The 20,752-nt window shown below is 47.8% G+C and overlaps 1 protein-coding gene across 3 annotated transcripts in view; it reads right to left on the reverse strand.

Moving 5' to 3' along the window:
- RUFY1 (RUN and FYVE domain containing 1) overlaps positions 1-19,213 on the reverse strand; it is a 57,630-nt gene extending 38,417 nt beyond the window's left edge. For 2 of the 3 annotated variants that reach the window (XM_077138229.1, XM_077138230.1), the window contains exons 1-5: positions 18,923-19,213; positions 8,409-8,582; positions 6,981-7,098; positions 3,930-4,031; positions 2,468-2,591 (exon numbers count right to left, since the gene is read on the reverse strand). In XM_077138229.1, coding sequence (XP_076994344.1) covers positions 2,468-2,591; positions 3,930-4,031; positions 6,981-7,098; positions 8,409-8,582; positions 18,923-19,205 — 801 coding nt within the window. In that variant the 5' untranslated portion in view covers positions 19,206-19,213. Of the gene's footprint in view, positions 1-2,467; positions 2,592-3,929; positions 4,032-6,980; positions 7,099-8,408; positions 8,583-8,686; positions 8,868-18,922 lie in introns of those variants that run through there. The other variant, XM_077138231.1, reaches the window with a different exon arrangement.
- Between the last annotated feature and the right edge of the window lie 1,539 nt (positions 19,214-20,752).

Genomic DNA, 20,752 nt, shown 5'->3' on the forward strand with positions numbered 1-20,752 from the left:
ACCATACTAGACCCAAGAGCGCATTAACAGAGTAACACATAATGACCAAGCAGTGTCATTTTAGGAATGCAGGCATAACATTATAAAAGGAAACCTCAATTATATTGTGGGTTAAAACAGGTATGATCTCTCAACAGATGCCAAAAAAGGTATTGGAGACCATTCACAGTTCATTTTCAATAAAAACTCAAAGTAAATTAGACTAGAACGATACTTCCTAACCATGAGAAAGAGGGTCCATCAGACACCAATAGGGAATATCACATTTTCTGTTAATATGTTAGAGGCTTTGTCATTAACGAATAGACCAGGAGACCCAATAACATTGAGCATTTAATAAAAATCTTTGAAATTTGACAAAATAATGTTCAACTTCACCTGGCAGACTGGATGGGCAGTGTAGGAGCATTTGAAAAAGAAGTACAACAAAGCAGGCAGGGGTTGAGCCGCCAGGATGAAAGGCACCCTATGCTAGGAACTAAGAATATGTGCTACTTGTGTAGGAATAAAGAGACCCAGGGCCTGAACAGAATCCAGTAATAAACTTAAGGGCACCATGGATATTTTCACCAATGGACTTTCAAATTGATAGACAAATAATATATTTGATAAATAATAAAGAGAAAACTGGTTTAGCATTTGTAATAAAATGTAGATTCCCACTTCTTTAAGAAATACATACTTGATTTTAGAAGTTACTTTTAAAGATGAGGAAGAGCCTCCTACGCACATAAAGGGAAAGTCACTAAGTGGGACTTCAAAAAAGAAAAACTTTCTGCAGGGCAATCCATTGCCGAGAAACCAGAAAAACCAAAACCATCGATAAAACATTCGGACAGAGGGTTAATGTCCTTAATCTATTAATAAGGAAACAGAAAAGGTTTCCTTTTCCGGAAAGGAAATGGACAAACACAGAAAAACAGGTATTGGGATATGAGTCGTCACAAAAGCTAAACTGGCAACGGTAAAACAAACCCGTGAGAACACCTGACCTCACTAGTCCTCAAAAGTGGCAATGGGAAACGACGAGTTCCGTTTAGTGGCTGAAAACCACCGACACGCGGCAGGCCCAGCGTCAGCAGGAAGAAATGGGCCCCACTGCGCGTGGATGCGCACAGCTTTTGGGGGTCCATTTTCTCTCCAAACGCCCCAAGGAAGTAGGTATACAAGGTATACCCCTTTGTATAACGACCTTTAGAGAAGGGTTGTGAGGAAGGCACTACATCACAGGACATTTACTGAACTCTGAACTTGAGACTAATTAAAATAGGAAATGCTATGTCGCAGCTACGTTCCCACGACAGGAAAGATTATAGGACAGTCATGAAATGGAACACCATCCAGGCTTTTAAAATTAAGGTTTACATCTCTCTCTACTGACAGTGACAGCCAAGCGGGACATACTGTTGAGTTTAAAAAGGAAAAAAAAAGACAAAACGGTATGTTTATAATAATCATATTACAATTTAATAAGAACACTCCAAACATCTCTCTCTAAAACACACACGCACACCCTGTATCCACACATGGCAAAGATCTACACCAAAATGCAACCCAAACGAGCAATCTCTGGGTAACGAGATTAGTGCGATGCTGACTTTCTTTTTCAATGCACTTCTCTGAATCTTCTGAAGGAATTTTCGACACGCAAAACTAACAGAACTGTTCAATAAGAGGACGGGGAGTAGGCTACACATGAAGAGTTGAGCTGGGAACAGAGAGACTGGGGAAGCTTTAGAGTACTCAGGTCTAAAAATGTGGTGGGAAGAAGGCTGGGGTGGTGACCCAGCCTCAGCTCAGACACCCTGAAGAGGCTGAGCAGGGAGCGGGGGGCTCAGTGTCTCTGCGCCCAGCCACACTGACAGCTGTGGCCCGGGGGTGGGCCCAGCCCTGGCCACCAGCTCCCAGGCAGGAAAGAAAGCCCACCCCAGGAGCAAGGACAAGCTGTGACTTGCTGCCCGCTTGCATGTGACTCCGTTTTATCAACCTGACTCCCCAAATCTCTCTGAGTTTCTCTTTCCACTCCCCATCCTCATGCCACTACCTTCCTAGAATAATCTCTCTAGATTTCTGGCCACTTCTAGCTCATGACTTGGGGGGCTGCAGGTTGGTCTCCAAGCTTAAACCCATCTGATGGCTCCCCAGAGCCCAGTGGGTAAAACAAAAACCCACGGGCGTACCATTTAAAGCCGAACAACTGGCCCTAGGCTCTACCTTCCTCTCCCTCCTCGAGCATGCCAGTGGCTGCTTGCTCCAGCCACGGAGCTCTGTGAGCCTGACTCCAAAGAGGCTGTGATTTCGTGGCATGCCCGCTGCCTTTGCCCGTGCTGTTCTCTCACCCTTCCCCGAGCTGTCTGCCTTCATGGTACAGCTTCAACACCCTGTCCTCCCCCAGGCCAGAACCTTCCTCCTGTGTAAAACCCTGGCCTTGCAGAGCCTTGCGGCTGGGGCCAAGCTTCCACTTTACCTGCGAGTCCAGGTCTTCTCCCTTCAGGCAGAGATTGGCATCCAGAACATTGAGCCCGACGAGCAGACCGACAATCACCATCCCTTCTTCCTCCATCATCAGTGCCTCCGGCTCATAGAACTCACTACAAGAGAGGGACATGACAGGGCAGCTGCTCAGAAATACCTCTGCCTCTCTCCTTCCCCACAACCTGCCTTGCCCTTTCAACTTCAGGGAGGAGCTGGAAGTTACTGAGCGTGGACTTCCTTCCTTTCACTTTCCTCTGTGGCTTCGAGGGCTGCTATTTCTTCTCTGTCCTCTTCTCTCTTCTCCTGACTTGAATGGGCCCCTCTCTCCCGGCCCTGGCTAAACCCATGTTTAGAGGCGCCTTCCCAGCTGCTCTTGACCGCCACCCATCCCCTCCCGAGTCTCACTGGCTCCTGCTTCCATGCCCAATATGAACTCCTCCTACTTCCACTCAGATGCACAGGAAATGGGCACCCTACACCCACCCTGCACCTCTTCCCTCGGGCCACCTTCTGTCCTCACCTCCCCAGCATCCCAGCCGCTTCCAATGTGGCTCCCTCTCTTCTCTGTTACTGCTCCTGGTCACCAACGATTTGCTAGTTTAGCAAATCCAGTGGCACCCAAGCCACTGTATATGTGTGTGTGTCTGAGAAGGTACGGACTTAAGCATTCGTTCATCAGAACACAATCTGCAATTTCAACTCCTTTGGTGTAACCGGAGCACTGAATGGATGAGATACTGGAAAGCAGTGCCCCTCAGTGTAAGGTCACGTTCAACGAGAAGCCATGACTTGAACATTCTGAAAACTTGTGGGTGACAGGCTAGGCTGCAAAAAAAGTTTTTACTTCAATCTGACAAGGGAATTAAACTTTAGAGAAGTTTCTCCCTCATAAATTCTTATCTGATAGAGAAAATTCCTTTTGTAATGATTAGGTTTGCTTACATGGTTATAAATATCCAAGACGAACCAGCCATGAATTTTAGCATTAGCCAGTTTAATTCTTTACTGATGCTAAGAGACATAGCATTTTATAAGCTGGATATGCAATCTTAAAGTAGGCAATTTAGGTATGTGATCTTACAAAAAGTGTATTTTAAAACTGCCCTTTGCATCATTCTGAGATCATTTTTTCCTGTTATCATGTAATCTAATAAATACCATTTCTTTGAAACTTGGAGGAAAAGGCTTCAAGTGCCTATTCTTAAGTACTGATATTTTTGAAGCTTCAAGATGACTTTTCATTTGGAAGCATCATATGAAACTTCATAATGACTCTCAGGTATCAGAACTCAAAAAATAAAACACCACTATTTTAAAACTAAGCCACTGAATATTTAAGATTGGTGATATTCGAGTAAAAGTTTAGTACATTATATACTCTCGTTTCAGTTCAAAATGATCTACACAGCTATTTTCTAATTATTACAGATAAGCCAAGACAGGTGCTAGTATACCTTAAGAGATGTTTATTGTCTATGAGCACTTTCAGGTAATCTGCCAGCTTCTTCTGCATGAGCGCAAGGTAGAGCCACGCTCTTCCTCTTCCCACAGCAGTCCTGGGAGAAAAACAGACGATTAAACTGTCGTAGCCTGACAGCAACGAAGCAAAGAGAAAACCACGACTTAGCCAGAAAGCTACTCATGCCCACATCTACACAGGCTTGTGAATGGAAAGACTACTGTAAGAGCTGCTTTTGTGTGGGGCAGGGGTGCTGTCCCGGATGGCAGAGAAAACCTTTGGGTACTGCACATCTTGGAATTTCACACCATGAGAGAGAGCGCGCGAAAGCGAGAGCATGTGTGCGTGCGCGCGCGTGTGTGTACATGCGTGTGTGTGTGTATTTTTTCCCCAAGTACAAAAAGAAAAATCTTAAACCACAAAATCAGATTTCTGGAACAAATATAATTAGACAGAACTTTGAGTATCATCACAAAATTTCATCAGGAGCCAGAACCATCAAGTTAGGTTTGTATAATGCATAGAGGTCTTTTCAAAAAGCCTAATATAGAACAAAGTCATTGCTTGCTAAAGTGCTGAAATCACATAAGATTTCTAAAGCATTAGTTCCAAGGTGCCATTTTGAAAAAGTTTGTTTTTTCTGCTATTAAACATTAAAAGAAAACAAATCCCTCCCAACTGCAGACCTAAAACTGAAAGGAATAAAGATTCTGTTCTAGTGCAGTGCATTTTGTAGAATCCAAGGAAGTTGAAAGGGAAGGCCATATCAATTATTTGCATACGAAGGAGCTCTCAGAGCCCATGGTTTTACCACAGGGTGAAAAGCTGGGCTCTTGGGGGTTAACCTAATTTCATCAATACCAAAGGCTTTGGAACAGAGACGCACACACAATAAATGCCAAATCACAGTACAAAGGAGGGAAGATGAAGCACAAAGAGAAAGACATTTAGTGCTGGCATGATGTGAATAAAAGGCCCCTGCCACACACCTTTGGAGGGAGTGTGAACTGGCAGAGCTTCTTTTCTGGGGACAATCTGATGACATTAAGTATCAAAACTCCACACCTAGTAATATATCCTAAGGACATGACTCAGGACAGATGCGAAGAGGTATGTTTGGGATTGTTCAAACACCAAAGCACCATCTGTGATAGTGAGACTCTGACCACAACCACAAAGCCCAAAGGGGGTTACACAAACTAATGACACAACAGAATTCTTTTTGGCCATTAAAAAAAATGTTGTGGATGAATATTTGATATGGAAAGAGGCTTAAAATCAAATATTTTTAAATGGAAAAGGGCTACAAAACTGTACGTACAGCTTAATACTTATGTTGTTGATTTTTATTTAGTTTTGAATAGACAGTATTACCTCTAGCTGGTTTGAAAACCAAAAGCATTCAAAGGCCTATAGCTGCAGAGCTCCCCTTTGACTCTGTCCTCCACCTTCCGACTTCCCTCCTTCCTGTGCCCCGAAATATTGTTCTTAGTTTAGGTAGACAACCAAAATGCTTTCATGCATATGGAAACAAGTACAAATATATTCTTGTTTTTCTCTTTTTACAAAAAAAAAAAAAAAAGCCATATTTTACATGCTGTTCTGCAACTTATTTTCCTGACAACTTATCTTGAAAATCTTTCCATATCAGGACAGAAAGATGTCAATAATTTTTCACAGCTGCAGAGTGTTTCCTCAAAGGAAAATACTACAGTTTATTTAAACAGGTTCTCTAAGCTATTTCTAAGCTTCTGCTATTACAAATAATGCTGCTGTAAATAACTCAGTATACCTGTCGTTTCCGCATGTATTCCATCTTTAGGATAAAATGCCTAGAAGTAGGTCAAAGGGTAGATGCCTTTTTGATTTTTGTGGCTAGTGCCAAACTACCCCCTATAGGGATGAGGGCATCTGAAGGTGCTAGGAGAGGGCGTAAAATAAAAATAGAATCTGATCCGCCAGACCATGCACTGAAGGATCTGGAAGGATGTGAACCAAGCTATCAATAGCGTTTCTCTGGGTAGTGAGATAATGGATGTTCTACAATGTCTTTTTTTTTTTTGTACATAGTTTTATCTCCTAATTAAATATTAGGCAACAAGAAAAAGTGTCATTTTAATTTTCAAAAGAGAGAGAGAAGTCTTGCCTCGGTTTAAGTGCCAATATTTGAAATCCGAATGTACCGTGTAAAGCTAAGTTCAATCAAGCCCTGACTTGAAAACACTAAAATTTGGGGGTATTAGACTATACTGTAAAAGATTTTATTTTTGGTGCATGGTCTGGGAATCAAACCCGGGTCTCCTGCATGGAAGACGAGCATTCTACCTCTGAACCACCTGTGCACCCCACCGTAAAAGATGTTTTTTTCTTAATTAAATGAGGGATACAAAAATCATTCTTCAAGTTTCATATTGCCTTAGAGTGAAACAAGTTCCTAAATAAAAACCCAAAAACCCAACAAGCAAAAAACCCACTACCATAACTGCCAAAACACTGTAAAAATTTCAGAACTTTGGGTACTTTTGGATGAAACAGTAAAAACGCAGCACTCCTTTATGAACTGAAACAGCAGCCCTTTCCCACATGTTCCCCAGGTCTCTTCCTCCAGAGGCACTGGGAGAGGCCAACTACCTGTGCTTTCACTTTCTGGCAGAGTGAGGGTTTATGCTGCTTGAGCTGGTCGCCTGTGAGTGAGGGTTCGCTCACAGTGATTCCAGGAGGGGTGTAACAATGACTCAGTTTCCTTCTCTAACTGCCCTTTGGTTTACAATTTTTTTTTCAACCTCCTTGGCCCTCAGAATAGTTCTGTGTGTTAAAGAGGAGTCAATAACCACATTTTAAAGAAAAGAAAACTGAGGCTCAGGGAGGGGCACATCTTGCTCAAGATCATGTGGATAGCTTGCAGCAGAGCTGGGAGTAGATTCTAAGGGGTTGGCTTGTGCTATAATTTGTTTCAAATTAGAAAAAGTTTCATCAGTAAGGGATGGAGAAATGGGTAAAATAAAAAGGAGTTTTTTGTTTAAAACATCAATCATTTCTCACTCACTTTAATTCTGGCAGGTTTTTGACACTAGTGGCTATATCTGATGCTTCTGGACAAAGTTTCTCCACCAGCTCCAAAGGACCAAAGAAAGATTTATTTTGGCCAATAAAACTCTTCTTAACTAAAAGGGAAAACAAAAGTGTTATTCATCAGAACAGGCCATGGAATTTCCTCAGGGGCCCACAGTCTGTCCCCAAGAAGCCAAGTGAGAGCTGCAGAGCTCTGCTGTTTAATCCTTCTGATTTAGTCTCGAGATCCAGGAGAGGCCAAGTAACAATCCGCTCTTCCCTCCTCTGGCAGCAAGGTGGCTCTGACACACTACGATTGCTCATGTGATGCCTATGAACTCCCTCTCTCTTCTTCCTCCTACCTGATGCAAAATCCATGCTTGATTCCTCCAACTCATCCCCACCATCTCTCAGCTGAACTGTCACAATAACCTCCTAATTGGTCTCCTTGCTCCTAATGTCGTCTCCATCCGACCCTTAGAATCTGCTCTTGACACAGCAGGAAGTTTTTTTTTTTACATGGGCAGACATCAGGAATGGAACCCGGGTCTCTGGCATGGCAGGCGAGAACTCTGCCACTGAATCACCATCGCACTGTCCAGGAGAAAGTTCTTTTAAAAATATAAGTTAAAAAAAGATGTATCTACATATCTATATATAAAAGTCAAATCACATTACTCCTGTGCTTAAAACCCTCCAGATAGACTTAGAATAAAATCCAACTCCTGGCCACCGCCTTCAGGGGTCTAGTTGGCCTCACCCCCTCCCAGTCTTCCTCAGACCAAGCTTGGTCGCACAACCACCTGTGCACTTGTCTGTCTCTGGCTAGGAACGGCCTTGCCCCAGATCTTTGCGAGTCTGGCTCCTTCTTCAGAACTCGGCTCCCCCCGCCCCTAGCTGAACGGCTGATCCCATGTCGATGTCCTCCCTCAGCAGCATCTCGTAAGCACGTTTGCTGCTGCCTCGTCTCCTCCTCTAGAACCGCCGTCCAATACGGCAGGCACCCGTGCCACTTACTGAGCCCTTGAAAAGTGGCTCGTGCCGCCGAGGGGCTGAACTGCTGTGGTCTGTAAGTGTAAAATAAACAGTGGATTTTTACCAGCATTAAAAATGCAGAATACTTCCTTTATAAGGCTTTTTGGTAGGGATTACGTGTCAATGTCACTATTTAAGACACATCGGGTTAAATAAAGTACATTAAAATTGACTTCACCTGCTTCTCTTTCCTTCTTTTTAACGTTGCTACTAGAAAAGTGAACACTGCATTTGCGTTTCTCGCACCCCAGCACCCCGCTTTCCATTTCTGCCAGCCAGCGAGGCGCGGGGTCAGCCCCGGAGGGCCCGGCGCCCACGCTGCGTCTGCAGAGTCGCTGGGGAGCCTGTCGCCCGCACTCCCACGCCCCCCGAAGCGCACCGAGCTCACCTTTCAGCCCGTGTTTGAGGCAGTGCTCCATGACCACAAAGAACTGCTGCAAGGGCGCATGGTCCGCGTCCAGGCTGCGGCCCAGGCTCAGGGCGGACTGCAGCAGCACCTTGATGCTCAGCTTCATCATGTGCATCAGGTTGGCGCGCTCCTCCATCACCTGGCCCTTGGTCGCTGCGGGGCAGGGGCGGGGGCAGCCCGGTTAGGGGACCGAGACGGGGGACGCGGGAGCACCCGGCGCGGACGAGCCGCAGCCCCGGCGGACCTCAGAGCCTCACCTGGCCGCACCCGGCGGGCCCGAAGTCCGAAGAGAACCACCCGGCTGCGGACTCCAGAAGCCTCCCAGGCGGCCGCGCGCGTTGCTAGGGCAACGGCTCTACCAAGACGCGCCGCGACTGGCCGCCCCGGCAACCCGGAACTTCACTTTGGACCAACGAAAGCGCGCAAAGGCGTGAAGGCCTGCCCCGCCCGCGCCGGAACGGCTGCTGGGAACGCACACCGGCCCGAGCACCGCCATTGGCTGGGCCAGCCCGAGGCCACGCCCACGAAGCCACTGGCGCCATTTTACGCCCTCCCCCCCTCCAGCCCTTCCCCCATGCGCGTCTTGCCGAGGTGGCGCCTTTGTCTGGCCTCCCCGCTGGGTTCCTGCGGGAAAGCGGCTTTCTCTTCATTCCAGACTCAACTTGGCGCTGCCGCATCCGCCCTTCTTCCGCTGCGAGCTTAACGCGCGCTTTCTGAAAGAGCGGCCCGGTCAGAATCACACGGGCTCGGCCGGCCCCGACGCCTGCTGAGAGGACGAGGGGGGGAGTCTGCGCCCCAGGCCGGCTGTGCGCGCCGCCCGAGGGCCGCCACTGAGGCGAGGCCGCGGACCGGGAGCCGCGCAGGAGGACGGCCGTGAGGAGCAGGCCGGGACCGGCGTGCGCGCAGCGTCGGAGCGCGGCACGGACGAGGGCTGCGAAGGGAGCCCCCGGTCCTGAAGCCTTGTCCGGAGACGAGCAGCCGCGCCGCGGCGTGCGGAGGGAAAGCCCCGGCCCAGGCCCGCCAGCCGGAGGCCCGCGGTCCGAGCGCGCCGGGCGCCGTCCACCCTGCAGCCGCGCCCAGCTGCGCCCCGGAGACGGACGTCTCGGGCCTGGCGGGGCACCGGCTCTGCTGCTCCCCACGCTGTCCCTTATCTTCCTCTTAATGCCCTGTCCGGGGGCCAGAAGCGTCCACAATGCCACATGCAGGGGGACCCTTCAGTAATGAATCAACACCCCAAAACCGCGAAGAGCCCCGACCTCTCCTGGCCACTCGGGTCGGTGGGGGTGACCTTTTCCTCCAGGGAGCTCCGCCTCGCCCACCCTCACCACCGTAAAGAGATGGCCGAGTGCTGAAAACAAAGCAAGGTTTAAAAGGCTCTAAAATGAAACAAAAAACTAGAAAGTTAAAACTGAGCTGTCTCTCTCCTCAAATATAAATATGTAAAAATTTTCAGCAAGTCTCACTACTCATCCCTAATATGTCCTGTTCACTCGGTACAGATTTTCCACAAATCGAGACAAAGTGGCAGCTCCAAGTTTTAATAGCAGTGTATTTGAAGTATACAATAAGCTAAAAGCCTTTCTGTCAGGCTATTGTATCAGCACAGAAAGGTGTAATGAAATCGGCGGTTTTTTCTTTTTCTGGCGTGATGGAAATGTTCTAAGAAATGATCATGGCGATAGGCAGTATTTGTTTTTTTATTTTTTATTACTTAAAATAAATTACAAGAAACACAAACATTCCCAACACATACACTCAGCAATTCACAATATCATCACATAGTTGCATATTCATCATCATGATCATTTCCCAGAACATTTGCATCAATTCAGAAAAAGAAATAAAAAGACAACAGAAAAATAAAACAAAAACAGAAAAAAAATTTTTACATACCATACCCCTTACCCCTCCCTTTCATTGATCACTAGCATTTCAAACTAAATTTAACATTTGTTCCCCCTATTATTTATTTTTATTCCATATGTTCTACTCATCTGTCGACAAGGTAGATAAAAGGAGCATCAGACACAAGGTTTTCACAATCACACAGTCACATTGTGAAAGCTGTATCATTCTACAATCATCAAGAAACATGGCTACTGGAACACAGCTCTACATTTTCAGGCAGTTCCCTCCAGCCTCTCCATTACATCTTGTTAACAAGGTGATATCTACTTAATGTGTAAGAATAACCTCCAGGATAACCTCTCAACTCTGTTTGGAATCTCTCAGCCACTGACACTTTGTCTCATTTCACTCTTCCCAGTTTTGGTTGAGAAGGTTTTCTCAATCCCTTGATGCTGGGTCTCAGCTCATTCTAGGATTTCTGTCCCACGTTGCCAGGAAGATCCACACCCCTGGGAGTCATGTCCCACGTAGACAGGGGGAGGGTGGTCAGTTTGCTTGCTGTGTTGGCTGGAGAGAGAGGCCACATCTGAGCAACAAAAGAGGTTCTCTTGGGGGTGACTCTTAGGCCTAATTTTCCGTAGGTTTGACCTATCCCCTGTGGGGTTAAGTTTCATATGAACAAACCCCAAGACTGGGGGCTCAGCACATAGCTTTGGTTGTCCAAACTGCTTGTGAGAGTATCAAGAATTCAACTTGGGGAGGTTGAGTTTTCCCCCGTTCTTACCATTCCCCAAAGGGGACATTGCAAATACTTTTCCACTCACTGATCAAATCACTCTGGGATTCATCAGGGCTCACCTGGACAAACCAACAAAATCTCATGTCCTACCCAAAGTTCCATGTACTTAAGATGTTCAACCAACTATCTACATCAGTTATATTAGGAGATGCACTAGTCAAAATATAAATTTGTACCAAATAAACATTTTTTGCTTCAGTCTCACACCTAAGTTGAAATTTTAAAATATTAATTACCATCTATTTTCAGCACACTGCAGTAATGACATCCTTTTGTTCTTCCTCATGCAAAAACATTTTTAAAATTTGTACATTTAGTCACTATCATTATACACTCTAGGCATTCCTAGATTATACCATCTCAATCTTTATCATCTATCTTTCTTTGTCATTTCATTTATGCCCCAGCCCTCCTCTCTCTACCATTCTCACATGCAGCTTCATTCAGTGTTTAAACATAATTGTATTACAGTTAGGTAATATTGTGCTGTCCATTTCTGAGTTTTTATATTCAGTCCTGATGCACAATCTGTATCCCTTCAGCTCCAATTACCCAATATCTTACCGTATTTCTATCTCCTGATGGTCTCTGTTACCAACAAAATATTTGAAGTTTATTCACTAATGTCAGTTCGTATCAGTGAGACCATACAGTATTTGTCCTTTTGTTTCTGGCTAATCACACTCAGCATGATGTCCTTAAGGTCCATCCATGTTGTTACATACTTCGTAACTTTATTCTGTCTTACAGCTGCATAATATTCCATCGTGTGTATATGCCACAGTTTGTTTTGCCACCCGTCCGTTGATGGATATTTTGGCTGCTTCCAACTCTTGGTAATTGTAAATAATGCTGCTATAAACACTGGTGTGCAAATGTCCGTTTCTGTCCTTGCCCTCATGTCCTTTGAGTAGAGACAGCATACAAATGGGTCCTGTTTTGTAATCCATTCTGCCAGACTATGTCTTTTGATTGGGGAGTTTCATCCATTAACATTAAGTGTTATTACTGCACGGGTAGTACTTTCTTCTACTATTTTGCCTTCTGGATTTTATATGTCATATCTAATTTTCCTTCTTTTTACCTTTACTCATAGTCTTCCTTTCTACACTCTTCTCCACACCTCTCTCTTCTGTCTTCGTATCTGTCTCTAGTGCTCCCTTTAGTATTTCTTGCAGAGCTGGTCTCTTGGTCACAAATTCTCTCAGTGATTTTTTGTCTGAAAATGTTTTAATTTCCCCCTCATTTTTGAAGGACAATTTTGCTGGATATAGAATTCTTGGTTGGCAGCTTTTCTCTTTTAATAATTTAAATATATCATCCCACTATCTTCTCGCCTCCATGGTTTCTGCTGAGAGATCTGTGCATAGTCTTATTGAGCTTCCCTTGTATGTGATGGATTGCTTTTCTCTTGCTGCTTTCAAGATTCTTTCTCTTTGACTTCTGACATTCTGATTAGTAAATGTCTTGGAGTATGTCTGTTTGGATCTATTCTCTTTGGGTACGCTGCACTTCTTGGATCTGTAATTTTAAGTCTTTCATAAGAGTTGGGAAATTTTCAGTGATAATTTCCTCCATTAGTTTTTCTCCTCCTTTTCCCTTCTCTTCTCCTTCTGGGATACCCACAACACGTATATTTGTGCGCTTCATATTATCATTCAATTCCCTGAGTCCCTGCTCATATTTTTCCATTTTTTTCCCTATATTTTCTTTTTCTTGATGGATTTCAGATGTTTTGTCCTCCAGTTCACTAATCCTATGTTCTGTCTCTCGAAATCTACCATTGTAGATTTCCATTGTTTTTTCCATCTCTTCTACCTTGCCTTTCATTCCCATGAATTCTGTGATTTGTTTTTTTCAGAATTTGAATTTCTTCTTTTTGTTCATTCCTTGCCTTCTTTATATCCTCCCTCAATTCATTGATTTGGTTTTTGATGAGGTTTTCCATGTCTGTTCGTATATTCTGAATTAATTGTTTCAGCTCCTGTATGTCATCTGAATTGTTGGTTTGTTCCTTTGACTGGGCCATATCTTCAATTTTCCTAGCGTGAATTTGTTATTTTTTCCTGGCGTCTAGGCATTTAATTACCTTAACTAGTTTATTCTGGCGATTGCTTTCACTTCTTTTACCTAGGGTTTTCTTGCTGGATGGATTTGTTGTCCATCTGTTCTTTGACATTCTGTTCAGCTTTATCTGGACCTTCAGCTTAAGTTTGTTTAACAGAGGAGAATTTTTCAGTTCTTGTTTTCTTGTTTCTTGCCCTGCTTGTATGGTGCTTTTCCCCACACACACACTTAGGAGGGTCTACTTAGATATTATAGACCCCAGCAGATTTCCCCAGACGAAACTGGCCTCCTATTAGGTGGAAAGAGTCACCTGCATTGGTTTTCCCTGAGGGTGAAACCCAGCAGGTTGAAAGACTTTCCTGTGAAGTCTCTGGACTTTGTTTTTCTTATCCTGCCCAATATGTGGTGCTTGTCTGCCTGCAGGGCCCACCAGTGTAAGATGATGCAGTACCTTTAACTTTGGCAGACTCTCCCTGCTGGGGTGTGGTGGAGACAGAGGAGAGTTTGTAGGCTGGTTTTAATGGCTTCAAATTACCAAGCCCTCATGTCTGAATTCCTTAAGGGAGGGATTCCACCTAAATTGGGCTTCACCCCTCCCCTGGGGAAGGCACAGGCTCCAGACAAGCCCTCAAACGAGCTTCTTTCTGCCTATGCCTGGGGCAGTTGCAGCCTGAGACGTCCTGCCGCTATATCCAAAGGCAGTCAAGCCTTTGTAGAAACACAGCCACAAAAACCTCTGTTTCTTTTCTTTTTTCCCCCTTTTTTCTGTCAGTCCTGCCGCCTTGGCTCTGGGGCCAAAATGAGCAACCTCCGCTTTGATCAGGTTCAGCTAAGCTGGGGGCCTATTTTTAGTAGTCAGAATTTGTTAATTAATTCCACAATTGGCATTTGGTTGTGCCCAATCCCTGCTGCTGGTAAAGTCCTTTCCTTTCCTGTCTGGGAAGTGGACTATGGGGGAGGGGCGCTGGCCGCCGCAGCTTTGGGAACTCACAGTTCTGGGGGGGCTTGCAGCCGGTCCAGCTGGTCCAGACTGGGGTACGCTATGTGTTTGGTCACTGACGTGGCCCCAGGAGCTGTTCTGTACTGTTTCTGGTTATTTAGTAGTTGTTCTGGAGGACGAACTAAAATGCACACATCGTTAAGCTGCCATCTTGACCCGGAAGTCATAGGCAGTATTTTGATATTCCCAACCATTTTGAGAATTCTGGGTTAAAGTGCCTCTAAGTGAATGAATAAGAAGTATAATTCATGATCATTTGCTAAGTCTTGGTAAATACTTTTTTTTGGTATTTTCAGAAGTTGAGAAATTTCTTTAATGACTAAGCTGCATTCTTTCGCCAGGCAGATGGTTTCCAATGATTTGCTTTGAACAAAAATAAAAGAACCAAAAAATTCTTTGTGATCCTAGTATGATTTGAGTAAGGCATGTAACTTGGAGAGAACTCAAAAGCTTGGAGCAACACAGCTTTAACAAAACTCTGTCCATTTCTGTTTTCTATTCACATAAATAAGTGTCTCAGGGATCACATCTGTTAAAATAAAAAAATAGGAATAAAATGATACCAAGTCTTGTCACAATTTAGCAGCAAACCATGTATTTGCACCTACAGATACATGTTAGTTGACAAAAACCAACACCATCCAGCTCATTAAGGGACAGAATTCCAATAAAATTTTATTCTTAATAATTATTTATAAAAATTGAATATATTTACATTGCTTTCATCAACTGGGTCCTACTAATAATTTTAAAGGTAATTTACTCCAGAAGAAAACACTTTTAAACACTTAGAGTCTTAGTCACAGAAAAAATTTATTAAATTTCCACTTATATGCTTTTTTGCTGAGATGTATGATAGAATGACCAGTAATTTTTTTTTAAACATACAAGTCTACTCCATTAAGATCTGATTCTGCAGGGTAAGTGGACTAAAAGTTCAAGTTTAGCAATAAAAGAGAAAATGTAAAAAATTTCAAATATAAGGAAGAACATTATCTTTAAGATCACATCATTAAAGTATTTAGATACCACGTGATACTCGTAAAAGAACGATGTAACAGCTTTTAAAAAGTCAACATTTATGACAAGCCTGAAGATGTATTCTGAGCAACTTTAGGATTATGACAAAGAATTTGCATATCGCAACTTTAAATGTTGGGGATATTTTTAGAGAGCCACCCACGCAAAAAGTGAGAAGACCACCCATCCCAGGACATCAGCGCTGGGTGGCAGTGGCTCTTCCCCCATTTCTGGGAACATGGCAGCCCTCTGCAGCCACCTCATCCACCACTCTCCTGTGAGTCATCTAGTCCCATTTGTCCTTCATCTAGAATCATGAAAAATGAGAGTCAGGAGGGTCTTGAAATCATCCCATCTCTCAGTCTCAGCTTTGTGGCCCTGACCAAGCTGCTCACATCGTTAAGCTTCTCTAACCACAGTTCAACACGAAGTGTCACGAAGCACTACACACCTACTGAGCTGACACACCCATGGTCAGATCAGGGATCTCCATCGTGACTGTGCAGGAGGCCTGGCCTGCAACATAGATGAGAGCAGCTGCTTGCTCAGGGCAGGACGTGCCCAGTCTCATGCGTGCGACCCCCACCTGGTGAGGGCAAAGGCTGGAGATGCGGATTTTATAAAACTTGCTGACAGGCTAAAAACAAAAAACAAACAAAAACCCCCACAAACTTTGAAATGCTTCTACACTGTAAAGCAGGATAGAAAGAAATGCAACAACTGACCACAACGGCTCAAAGGCTACATGTTCGTAACCTTTAGCATAAAGAAAAAGTACTTGAGAGGTGTAATTTTTTGTTTTGGGTTCTGAATTACAGCAAACTGACTAGGTTATTTATAAATATGATTTTTAGTTTTGAGTACCTGTTGATGTTTCAAAAAATCTAATACAGGATGGTGTTATCCATACTGATAAGGAAGAATGTTTTTTATACTTTGAAAATTTTCAGGACTGTCCCTTCTCGTCTCAGTGGCTAATTTAAGGAAAGTTATTGTGCTGCACTTGGAAAGGAGCTGCAGCAGTTGGGGGGTCCTTGTGACAAACACAATTCACAATGGAAGAGAGCAGACAAAGACATAATGGCAAAATATCTCTAATAATTAAGAAATAATGACTGCGGGTGGGCCATGGTGGCTCAGCAGGCAGAGTTCTCGCCTGCCATGCCGGAGACCCGGGTTCGATTCCAGGTACCTGCCCAGGCAAACAAACAAACAAACAAATAAATAAATGACTGCCCTCTCCTGCGAGTACCCCCGTACAAGGCGATGTGCTTTGACATTAATTCTTATGAATATGCATTTTTGCTACTTATCCTTTAGAAGACATTTGAAAAATCAAGATGTGGAACATTACATCCTGCTGTTCGTGTGAAAAAAATTGTGTGTGGAAGTAAAAACGTGCTAGATGCATAGACTATCTCTGAAAAAAACACAGTACTGGTGACAGTTTCTGGGGAGAAGGCGTGAACAACACACTGAACATTCTTTTGCATGGTTTGATTCTTTTTTTAAACCACGTCCATTTATTACCTTTGCAAAAACAAAACAAAGCAAACATGACAACTACGGACAACAAAATCACAGTGGCAGGCTATGACTGATACCAGATCTCACTAAGAATAATATTTCAAAATGAGTGTTCAAAGCCTTCTGCAATATTACACTACATTTCCCTTCAGCCCATATCATCAAAAAGTTTTACCCAGCAAGAGAGCTGCTCACATTCAATCTCGGCAAAATTCTTTGTCCTCATTGTGTAAGCAGATAAAAGGCTTTGGGACTCTGGGAAAAGAGAATAAGCTGGCCTGGCCCTGGCCCCAGATGAAGAGGTGGCCACTGTCTTCTCCTGACCTCTCACTCCATGTCCATTTCCTTTACCCTATCCCAACTCCTGTCCTACTTTCTGGCTACAAATTCTAGTCACTTCTGGGAGTAGAACACAACTCAGCCCAGCAGTTTTTCACACTTCTCAGTCTTTTGTAAACCATGCTTACAATTTTTGCCAGTTCTGAGGGGGGAATATTTGCTTGCTATTTTCTTTAAATTAATTAAAACATCCAGATGGTATATATTATGACATTCAACTTAGAAGTTATTTTAAGGGAGCAACAGCAGTATGCTGGGATAAACTGTCTTCGTTCAAGTCCTGGCTCTGCCACTTCAAAGTGACTTGGTCAAGTTACCCAACGCCTCCATTATTCAGTTCTCTTCTTAAGACAGGGATAACAAGCACACTTAACACAAGGCAGGGCCCACTACATAATTCATACTACATAGTGCGAAAAGTGGGGCCTGGCTGGAGGTGGGGAGCCAGTTTCCCCTTCTCAGGGTCCTAACAGATTGGAACTTCCCTGCAGGGTGCAGTCGGCATCTGGCACAGGGTGGGCAGCCCAGGGCAGGCGGAGAGGGTGGTCTGCTAGACTGCAAGGCCGATGGTGCTAGGTGTTGCCAGCATGGGGCCAGGCAGTGGAAGCCTTGCCCCACCCTGAGACCCTCCCAGGGCCAGTGGTGGTTGCAAGGTAGGAGGAGCAAGGGCTCGGAAGGGAGAGGCCAGCCGGACAGGGGATGGCAAGTGGGCAGCTGAAAAGCCGTCTAAGGAAGCAGTGGGAGGTGGACTGGCCAAGGGGCCAGGTCCAAGCCCCATTGCAGCTCCATGGTTCCCCTGGACCTCACTTACAGAGCAAATTCACGGTTCTAGTCACTGGCACATTTTATTTTTCAATGAACCGCTAGCATGTATGGTTTTTTTGCTCTGTGCCAACACCATCTAGGTCACCTTCAAAAGACCCACACCTTGATTCTCAGGTGCAACCATCAATGGGTAGACAATCATACACCTGCTGAAGTTTCCAAAAAGGTGGCAAGCTAGTGGGAACTACCTTCCTGTGCTGGACCCACTTTCTCATTACTTTCTAGTTTGACTTCTCATTGCTAGAATTTCAAAACGAGTCAGCTTTTAAACTTTACTAGTTAATGCTTCTTGTCAGGGAAAATCCCCTAATTCACCATTCTGGTGCCTACATCTACAGCAAACTGATCAGGGTAGGGGAGGGAGACTTTAAGAGCGCACCCTAAGGCTTCTTAGAAAGCGCTCCGGCCTTTAGTTAGCGCTCTTCCAGAACCTTCTATGAAGAGGGACAGGTTCTATATTGGGTAGCACAGCTCCAGATACTTACAGTGGTCTCTAAGTTAGCATCTTAGCATCATGATCATTTACTGTTTCCAAGGCGTATGCTCTTTGTCTTCACGGATACACTGCGAAAGTATCCTCGGTTACAAGGACCGAAAAGGACGCTAAAGAGATCTCCAGGTGTATTAAAAATCCCTTATTTTACAGGCTGGGAAACTTGACTGCGAGTGGCAGAGCAGAGCCGCACAACAAAACCTCCTGACCTCCGACACGGTTCTCACTCAGCATGCGCCGGCTGCTCACATCCGAGGAAGCGAGAGGTGGGCTGGCACTTCGAGATAGGGAAGGCGAAGAACTGGGTTCATCGCTCAAGTGTTCTTACAAAACGACACTGCAGTACCTTAAACTTAGATCGGTCCGTTCCAACATAACGGTTCCGGCGACCGCACTCTCAAGTGGGGCCCCGGGGACCTCCCCGCCCGGGTTACCGGGTCTGGCCGCAACAGCGGGCGCCGCAACGGGCAGTTCACTCCGCAGCTCGTCACCCCGGCCGGGCTCCCCCTCCTCTTCGCCCCTCGCCGCGCCCCCGGCCCCCGCCGCAGGCAGGAGGCGCCCCACACCCGTCCTACCTGCACGCGCCGCGTCGTCCGCGCCGCCGTCCCCGCCGCCCAGCCCCGCGGCCGCGCGCAGCGCGCTTCCGCAGCTCGCCGACAGGTTCCCCGTGGCCCTGCGCGCCAGGGTCAGGATGGGCGCCGACCAGCCCTCCGTCGCCGCCGCCCGCGTCCTCGTGGCGCTCCGCAGCTCGCCCGGGCCCGGCAGCTGGCTCCGGTCCACGATCTCGAACTGTTCCCCGAGTTCTGGTTCGGGGCCCAGCCCCGGCCGCGCTGGGCAGCCATCTTCCCCGTCGGCCATCTTGGCCGCATCACGTGGACCGGCGGGCGGTGCGTGCGCGGGCACTCAGGGCGTGCGCGGGCTGTCGGGGCGCGTGCGCGGGCACTCAGGGCGTGCGCGGGCTCAAGGGGTGCGTGCGCGGGCACTCAGGGCGTGCGCGGGCTCAAGGGGTGCGGGTGCGTCCTGTCAGGGCGTGAGCTCTCGCGCGGGCTCTCAGGGCGGCCTCCCAGGTGTGGACTCCCAGGGCGGGCTCCCAGGTGCGGGCCCTCAGGGCGGCCTCCCAGGTGCGGGCCCTCAGGGCGGCCTCCCAGGTGCGGGCTCCCAGGTGCGGACTCCCAGGTGCGGACCCTCAGGGCGGACTCCCAGGTGCGGGCCCTCAGGGCGGCCTCCCAGGTGCGGCCTCCCAGGTGTGGACTCCCAGGTGCGGCCTCCCAGGTGCGGGCCCTCAGGGCGGCCTCCCAGGTGCGGGCTCCCAGGTGCGGACTCCCAGGTGCGGGCCCTCAGGGCGGCCTCCCAGGTGCGGGCTCCCAGGGCGGGCTCCCAGGTGCGGGCCCTCAGGGTGGGCTCCCAGGTGCGGACTCCCAGGTGCGGGCTCCCAGGTGCGGCCTCCCAGAGCGGACTCCCAGGTGCGGACTCCCAGGTGCGGGCCCTCAGGGCGGCCTCCCAGGTGCGGGCTCCCAGGTGCGGACTCCCAGGTGCGGGCCCTCAGGGTGGCCTCCCAGGTGTGGACTCCCAGGGCGGCCTCCCAGGTGTGGGCTCTCAGGGCGGCCTCCCAGGTGCGGGCCCTCAGGTGCGGGCCCTCAGGTGCGGACTCTCAGGTGCGGACTCCCAGGTGCGGGCCCTCAGGGCGGCCTCCCAGGTGCGGACCCTCAGGGCGGACTCCCAGGTGCCGGCCCTCAGGGCGGCCTCCCAGGTGCGGGCTCCCAGGTGCGGGCTCCCAGAGCGGGCTCTCAGGGCGGACTCCCAGGTGCGGGCTCCCAGGTGCGGACTCCCAGAGCGGGCTCCCAGGTGCGGGCCCTCAGGGCGGCCTCCCAGGTGCGGCCTCCCAGGTGCGGGCTCTCAGGTGCGGCCTCCCAGAGAGGGCTCCCAGGTGCGGCCTCCCAGGTGCGGGCCCTCAGGGCGGCCTCCCAGGTGCGGGCTCCCAGGTGCGGACTCCCAGGTGCGGGCCCTCAGGGCGGCCTCCCAGGTGCGGGCTCCCAGGGCGGGCTCCCAGGTGCGGGCCCTCAGGGCGGCCTCCCAGGTGCGGGCTCCCAGGTGCGGACTCCCAGGTGCGGGCCCTCAGGTGCGGACTCTCAGGTGCGGACTCCCAGGTGCGGGCCCTCAGGGCGGCCTCCCAGGTGCGGGCTCCCAGGTGCGGACTCCCAGGTGCGGGCCCTCAGGGCGGCCTCCCAGGTGTGGACTCCCAGGGCGGCCTCCCAGGTGCGGGCTCTCAGGGCGGCCTCCCAGGTGCGGGCCCTCAGGTGCGGACTCCCAGGTGCGGGCCCTCAGGGCGGCCTCCCAGGTGCGGACCCTCAGGGCGGCCTCCCAGGTGCGGACCCTCAGGGCGGACTCCCAGGTGCGGACCCTCA

This window comes from Tamandua tetradactyla, chromosome 20, assembly GCF_023851605.1.
Source record: "Tamandua tetradactyla isolate mTamTet1 chromosome 20, mTamTet1.pri, whole genome shotgun sequence".
Taxonomy (NCBI): Eukaryota; Metazoa; Chordata; class Mammalia; order Pilosa; family Myrmecophagidae; genus Tamandua; species Tamandua tetradactyla.